The sequence below is a fragment of the Lagenorhynchus albirostris genome, chromosome 2 (genome assembly GCF_949774975.1).
Source record: "Lagenorhynchus albirostris chromosome 2, mLagAlb1.1, whole genome shotgun sequence".
Classification (NCBI taxonomy): domain Eukaryota; kingdom Metazoa; phylum Chordata; class Mammalia; order Artiodactyla; family Delphinidae; genus Lagenorhynchus; species Lagenorhynchus albirostris.
Window position 1 is genome coordinate 73,061,614 of NC_083096.1, and position 7,168 is coordinate 73,068,781.

Genomic DNA, 7,168 nt, shown 5'->3' on the forward strand with positions numbered 1-7,168 from the left:
TCCTCTGGGCTCCTCCCCAACTAAGGCCCCTACCTCCTTAGACCGTTCCCAGGCTCTAAGGGAAAGGGCTTAGAATCTCGGAGAGCCTGTCTTCTGCTCCACCCATGGCCACGCTCGCAGGGAGGGGCCAGGGCAGGAACCCAGGGCTGGGACCAGATGAGGGGATTTTCTTCACCGTCTCGGAAGAAGCTGGGAGGACAGCTCCGGCAGGGTGGCGGGGGTGGGGTGCGGTACGGGCATCGGGGCCACGTGCACGGATTCGCCGAGGGCAGCTGGGCTGCAGTGTCCCTCAGCGCTAGACAGGTCCCCGGGTTCCGCCCGCTCAGGATACCGCATCCTCTGCGGTCGGCGGTCTTGAGTCTCCCGGCCTGTCTCCGAGGTTCCCTGCCTGACTTCCATTTGTTTCTCTGTCTCCTGGCCCTCTCCCCCGGGGTCTCGCTCACTCCCACTTGGGTCTCCGCGGGGAGCCGTTCCCTACCCCCTTCCTTTGATCTCCCACTTCAAAGCTGCTCGCGGCGGGGCGGCCTCTCCTTCCGCCAGTTTTACGGCTCAGAATGGTGACACCTGAGACCCCGCTCCGCCCCTTCCCCGGGGCACCCAGACTCCCCCCAACCTAGGTGGCAGCGCGGCGCGCCGAGGGCTCCGCGCCTCAGTCCCCGCCTCCCCTCCCTGCCGCCTGCTGCGATTCCCTCGGGGGTCTGGGGAGCCGAGTGACAGAGAAAGCGCCGTAATAAAGAGCTCGTGTCAAGTGATTGGCTGTGACCTCTGCCCTCCCCAGCCTGGCGCTCCAGGCTCCTGTTTAACCCTTCGATGCCCGCCCAACGCTTTAAGAAGAATGAGTCTCTTTGCTTCAACTTCCAGCGTCCGCAGGCGCTACTTGAGCCCGATACCGGGTGGGGAGTCGAGGGTGGTGGGTAGGGGGTGAAGCCCCCTCCCAGCCTCTTCGAGTTGTTCCAGTAGGGGGAGCCGTTGCCTCACTTAGGTGCCTGGCCCCTAAACCCCAGGGCTCCCCAGCCGGTCTCGAGTTCGGAGCGGTCACACTGGATCCAACTCAAGCTTCAGTGGAGCCGGAGCTCGGCCGCGCATTCTCTTCCCCAGCTCTGGCTTGCAAGCAGGGGTTCACCCGCCGGTGGTGTCGCCGGGTGTCCGGCGCCAAGGAGTCGAGCGCACCGTGTCAGGTTGGGCAGGGATGGGGAACAAGCGAGGTGCGACCCTGTGCCTCGGACTGCAGGACGTGAGAGCCCAGCATCTGTGCCCCGGGCCTAGCGCCCTCTCCTCTCGGTTGAGAGCCCAGTCCGAGGGCTATAGCCCTCCGTCCGCCTCCTCATCCACCCACTGGCGCGGGAGCCAGCAATCTCGGGCCCTCTCAGCGAATTCTGGACCCGCCCACTGGGCTAGATCCAGAGGACGGGGTGGGAGTGGGGGTGGGGTGGTAATGCAGGGCCGGGGCTCAAGGCCCCCCAGGTGGGGTGGAGGGGGGGCGGAGCGGGAGGCGGGACCACCTCATTCTTGGGCAAGGGCGGGTCCACAAAGGGTATAAAAGCTGCCCGCGCGAGAGCCCAGGCCGGCTTTAGGGTTATCCTCGGACGAGTCCTGGATCCTGAGTCTTACCATCCGGCGAAGGCGGCGGAGACATCTCTTTCGACTAAAGGACTCAGCGTCCAGTGCTCCAGCCGAAGGATCTAAGGGGACCGCCACTAGCACCGCCACCATGCCCAACTTCTCTGGCAACTGGAAGATCATCCGATCGGAGAACTTTGAGGATCTGCTCAAAGTTCTGGGTAAGGAGATTTTTGAGCGCCCGGGAGAGGAGAGGGGGCTCCGCCGAGGCTTCGGAGGTGGGTACGAGAAAGAAAGGGAAGTTGGAATCAGGGCGTGGGAAGCTGGGCGCCTGCATTCCCAAGAATAGGGGTCAGACGCCTGGGTCCCGGGGCGCTGAGCCCGAACACCTAAATCCTTCTTCCTCTGGCGGGGCGCCCACAGACGCCAACTCCTGCGGCGACTCAGCCTCTGAATCAAGTAGAAACCAGAAGCATGAGGTCGGTATTCCCTGGGGTGAGGCAGTGGGGTTCTCCGCAGTTCGGAAGCTGCAAACCCTGCATCCAGGCTGGGAGCCTGGGTCCCTACCCAGCCGAGTCTCCCACCCCCACCCCAGGCATTCCTGCCTCCTTCCCCTTGCCCCCCGCAGGTAACCCAATCCCCGGGCAGATTCCAGATCTCTCTGTGCGGGGCTCCACCCACCAGGTGATCCGTCACCGCAGGGCCCCCAGATCCCCCTTTCAGAACTTTTCCACTCTGCTCCCCCCACCCTCCATCTGTGAGACAAATATTTTCCTACAGCGAGCAGCTCCAGAATCCTAAACTCGCTCTGGATAATTATCACTTTCTTAGATTTCAACAAATGGCTTCGTGTGAAACCCCAGCCATCCCCTCCCTTTGAGAAAATCCGAATTCTCTTCTCCCTGCCTCCCTGGAGACGGGCTGCAGCCCAGCTAGGTCTGTTGGTTAAAGGTGGAGGAAGTTGAATCTACCCAGACTGCCCTTCCCAACTCCTGTGTGCCCTCTGGTGTCTGGGGAGGAGGGGTGGGGAAAGCCTGGGCCGGCTGGGGAGAGGGCTCTGCAAAGAGATGGAGGTTAGTCAAGGACCCAGCCACTGGGAAGCCACCTGGAAACCCTGGAGCCATCCATTTCTGAACTGAACAGAGAGACCCCAGCTGGAATGAGCAGAGGGCACCCTGTGTGGGGCCGGGGGCTGTAGAAATGAGTCAGGAACTAGGAAGGGGCTGGAATGCAGCGAGGAAAGCAGGGATTTCCATCCTTCCTTACCATTAGTTCTGCTTGCAGTCTGACCACAGTATTTCTTGTAATCATGTCAGCCTTTCTTGCCCTACCCTTGTTGAAATGAAAGATCCAGGACTTCCCTGGTGGTCCAATGGGGACCCCGCACTCCCAGTGCAGGGGGCCTGGGTTTGATCCCTGGTCGGAGAACTAGATCCCGCATGCATGCCTCATGCTGCAGCCAGGATCCCGCGTGCCACCAAGATCCTGCCAAAGGATAACAGTTTTCCCTTCAGAAAGCCTAGATGCCATTCCATCCCCCAACTTCTCTGGATTCTGGCCCCTCTCCCCAGTGGAGGAGGCAGTGGCCTGGCACACCCCCAGGCCCCAGCTGGAGGATAAGATCCCAAACCCAACCCTGTTGTCTGTCTTCAGTCTGTTTGTCCTCCCTGCGGGGTCTCTCAGAGCCACGTGCCCTCCTCAGGGCTTGCTGTGGGGCAGATTGAAAACAGACCCATTAGACAAACACAGTCCTGAGTCAGCCAACGTTGGCTGAGCCTGGCCCCAGCACCACAGGTACCAGAAGCGGGCTGGAGGGGTGTCTCCTCTGGACCTAGCCTTGCTTCCGCAGGAATCTCAGTCCCTTCTCACCCCTCTTTGTCCTATGCAAGAGTCTCTCTCCCGGGGAGGGATGCTCAGGTATTTGGGGGATACCCGTCCCATCCAGTATGATGGTTAGGACACATAGCTAGCAGCTCCTGTTCCTATAACGGGAAAGATGGATAACAGGATGGACTTCCCGGGTAGCACCAGAGAGTGAAGTAGTCTTTTTGTCCAAGGAGGTGGAGTGGGATATGTCTCTTTTACCAAGTCAATTAGTCCTGGGAACCTCAGTCATTTCTCCCTGGACCCAAGAGATTGGCAGCCAAGAAGTGGGCTCCTGGGGCTCCTGAGGGACAGGGCTTCCTCCCACTCCCTTCTGTCTGGAATAGAGTGGGTCTGCTCTGGTGCCGAGGGGAAAGGGGATTTGTTTCTTCTCTAGGGACCCAGGTCTGGAGGAGGGCCAGGGGGTCTGGACCGCATTGGGAGGTAGGGAATCCCACTTGCCTGGCCCAGCCCAGCTTGGCCCCCATCCCACCCATTGCTTCCCTGAAGCATTCTGCTCCAGTTCAGGGCAGGAGGCCAGGCCAGGTGAAGGGTGTAGAGCTTGGACCTGGGCCCTGACTAGAGGTGCCTCCCTGCCTGCTTGACTTCCTGCCAGAGGGCTGCTCTCTCTGGCTCCTCCACTCCTTTGAAATAACTAGGGAATAGAGAGAAGGGGTCCAATCTGGGAAAGGATAGGGGGACAGGCACAGCGACTCTGAATCCACAGAGGCTGAATGAGAAGACCTGACCCCTGAAGTTGGGTGGGTGTTCCTGGAGTCGGGCCCACATCAGGGGAGGGGAGGGGAGTGTCCCTTTCTGTTCCAGGAGGGCAGGTGGGCAGGAGTCCGATGCAGGGAACTTTGTCTGAGCCCCAACTCTGGCTTTTTCTTTGCCTTCCTTTTATCAGTGAAAATAACAACAACAATAAGAGTAGCTATTGTTTCCTGAAAACATATAGATGTGCCTGGCACTGCGTGTGCTAGGGCCTAAACACACATCATCCCATGTGATAGGCTCTTGAAGAAGTTACTGTCTCCATTTTACAGTTGTGGAATCTAAGGCTCAGAGAGGTTAAGCCATTTGCCCAGGGTCACCCAGCCTGCAAGGGAGGGTGAGCCAGGTGGAAATCATGGCCTAATGGATCTTATTTCACAGCCGGTGATGTCCCCAGGCTTCTGACCATTCTGTAGGGGGAAACAGCTGTCCCACCTCTTCCCCTGCTGAGAATCCCTGCTTCTTCTCATCCTGGGGAGGGACAGAGGCTCAGCAAATAAAGGTCACAAGACAGGGGAGGGGAGTGGGCAGAGAGGGAAGTGGCCCCTACTCCAGGACGTGAGTAGTGAGGCCTGGCGGGGGAAGGCCTGCCCTGCACGTGGGCGGGGGTGCAGACGCAGTGACTCTGATGAGCCCACCCCAGCAGATGGTCTCCAGCAGGATGGACAAAGGACCAAAAGTGAGGTGAATTGAGCCAAGGTGAGCTGTCGCAGGATGAGAGGAATAGGGGGAAGCTGCCCCCAAGAACCGAGTGAAGAGCTGAGACTTGGGGATCCCGATCCAGGGCTGCTGACTCATCCAGGTGGGGCCGTAGCTAGAAGCAGAACTCCCAAGGGCGGGGCACTGCCTCTTGGTCCCTCTTCCCTGAACCCACCAGCCATCAGGGCTGTACCACCTGCCCTCCCTTCAAGGTGCTTTCTTGGACACCCAGGCAGCTTGCCCCTCTTCCCAGCCGCTCACAGTTCAGCCTGCTCCTGCTGTCCCTGGGGAGAGTGTGAGCCAGGCGCCTGGAGCACCCATAAGAGTTGAGCCTCTCCTCTCCCTCCAGGGGTGAACGTGATGCTGAGGAAGATCGCCGTGGCTGCAGCATCCAAGCCAGCAGTGGAGATCAAACAGGAGGGAGACACTTTCTACATCAAAACCTCTACCACCGTGCGTACCACAGAGATCAACTTCAATATTGGAGAAGAGTTTGAGGAGCAGACTGTGGACGGGAGACCCTGTAAGGTGCGTGCCGGGACGGGGTCCCCCAGGGTCATGGCATCTGTTGCCCTGCCTCTCAACATGACATTTTCCAGTCTTTTCCTAGAGTCTTTCCTCCAGTTCCAATGGAGAAAGTCCCTAGATAGTGGTGGTGGGAAGAAAGGGGGTGCATCCCCTATACCTCTCACAGCATTGTCCCTGCTGTGGGCCCACCTCACCTGACCACCCTCTCATGCAGAGCCTGGTAAAATGGGAGAGTGAGAACAAAATGGTCTGCGAGCAGAGGCTTTTGAAGGGAGAGGGTCCCAAGACCTCCTGGACCAGAGAACTGACCAATGACGGAGAGCTGATCCTGGTAAGGCCTGCCTCCTCTCAGCTCAGAGCAAGCCCAGTGCTACCTTCAGAGATTTTCCGGGACATTCCAGGGTGCAGGAGATTTAAGAACAACTGTGGCTGGTCTCCCCGTCTCCTATGAGGCTGCTGGGGCAGGACTAGGCTGTCCCTGTCCCATACAGTGTCCTTGTGCAAACGTAAAAGGGTGTCCCTTCCATTTGGAACAAAGGACATGCGCTGAGAGGTCCCAACAGTTCTCCGCGGGGATCTTCCTGGCTTGGGGAGAAAGACTTAGGATGGACCCCTGGGGCTGTACTGTCCTCCATCCCATGATGCCCAGGCATTTTGTGACCAGCTCTTACCTGTCAGTCCTGAGCCAAGAAGTAGGTTTGGACCTGGAGGTCAAGCAGAGTACCTCCGCTCAACCCTCCTGCAACCAAGCACAGGACCCAGGCTAACAATGCCTTCTCCCCTTTCAGACCATGACGGCGGACGACATCGTGTGCACCAGGGTCTATGTCCGAGAGTGAGTGGCTGTGGCCCAAGAGCCTCCAGAGCCTGCCACCAGCCCATGCTTCCTGCTTCACTGCCCCATGGGCTGCCCCTCCCCCATTCCTTCCTTCTAGGCTAGCTCTCCCCTCACCCCAGTCACTTCTGGGGGTGCTAGGATGCCTCCTGCAGGGGCTCTGCTTTTTTTGGCCCCTCCTCTCCTCCCATACACCAACAAAGTGGGATGGATGGCAGGACCCCAGATCACCCGTTCCAGAATCACTGCCCCCATCCCAACTCAGCAGTCCCAGCCCCAAGCCAGCCCAGAGCACCGTCTCTCTCTTTTTCTGCAAGGGGACCTGAGGGCCCGACTGGGAAGACCGGCCCTCTGTCTTCCACTCTTTGTCCCTGTAGCCCATACAGTGTAGAATATTTATTGGTTAATTTTATTAAAATGTTTTAGAAAATAAAACCTGTCTCTGGCTCATTGGGAAGGGGTTGGGTAAGTCACCTGAGTTCAACTTTGCCTCTAAATTGCAGCGTGAGAGAGTCCATGTTTCAGCAGCACCGGTGCGACTTACACACCTGGGAGGGAACCACCTTCCCTTCACCTTTCTCATCACCACCCCCTCATTTTCTGCTGAGTCCATGAGCATCACCTTCACTTCCCCTCCTCCAGCCTCCTTTGTCTCCTGCTCTGGCTTCCAAGGCCACCAGGGCCCCCCTGACTCTGAGCTGGCATGCTGGGGAACTGATTCCCACCTTCTCCCATGATGGTGACACAGCTTCCTCCTCCTCCAATTGTTCCTTCTCTCTCCTCCAACCCCAATCTGTGGGCGACCCTGGGCCTGGCCTTGGCTTCCCACCTGGTTCCAGATGAGCTCGTCACCGCCCACGGGCTGGCCTTGCTCTTACCCAGGTATCCTCTGTGTCTGAGACAAACCCA

The 7,168-nt window shown here is 58.7% G+C and overlaps 1 protein-coding gene across 4 annotated transcripts; it reads left to right on the plus strand.

Annotated features, from left to right (window-relative positions):
* Nucleotides 1-1,059: 1,059 nt before the first annotated feature.
* On the plus strand, nucleotides 1,060-6,694 carry CRABP2 (cellular retinoic acid binding protein 2). Of its 4 annotated transcripts, XM_060136047.1 has the most exons (5): nucleotides 1,060-1,178; nucleotides 1,624-1,781; nucleotides 5,246-5,424; nucleotides 5,639-5,755; nucleotides 6,213-6,694. In XM_060136047.1, the coding sequence occupies exons 2-5, from the start codon at nucleotides 1,712-1,714 to the stop codon at nucleotides 6,261-6,263; spliced, it is 417 nt and encodes a 138-aa protein (XP_059992030.1). In that variant the 5' UTR covers nucleotides 1,060-1,178; nucleotides 1,624-1,711; the 3' UTR covers nucleotides 6,264-6,694. The 4 variants fall into 4 exon arrangements, with proteins under 4 accessions (XP_059992030.1, XP_059992021.1, XP_059992051.1 ...); XM_060136038.1 differs by lacking the exon at nucleotides 1,060-1,178 and having other exon boundaries at nucleotides 1,515-1,781; XM_060136068.1 differs by lacking the exons at nucleotides 1,060-1,178; nucleotides 1,624-1,781 and adding an exon at nucleotides 2,021-2,039.
* Nucleotides 6,695-7,168: the final 474 nt, after the last annotated feature.

Bases quoted from the DNA above. Each gene is read 5' to 3' on its own strand.
- CRABP2 (XM_060136047.1), top strand. From the start codon at position 1,712: ATGCCCAACTTCTCTGGCAACTGGAAGATCATCCGATCGGAGAACTTT. The intron at 1,782-5,245 runs GTAAGGAGATTT...CTCTCCCTCCAG, and splicing joins GGATCTGCTCAAAGTTCTGG to GGGTGAACGTGATGCTGAGG. The intron at 5,425-5,638 runs GTGCGTGCCGGG...CCTCTCATGCAG, and splicing joins TGGACGGGAGACCCTGTAAG to AGCCTGGTAAAATGGGAGAG.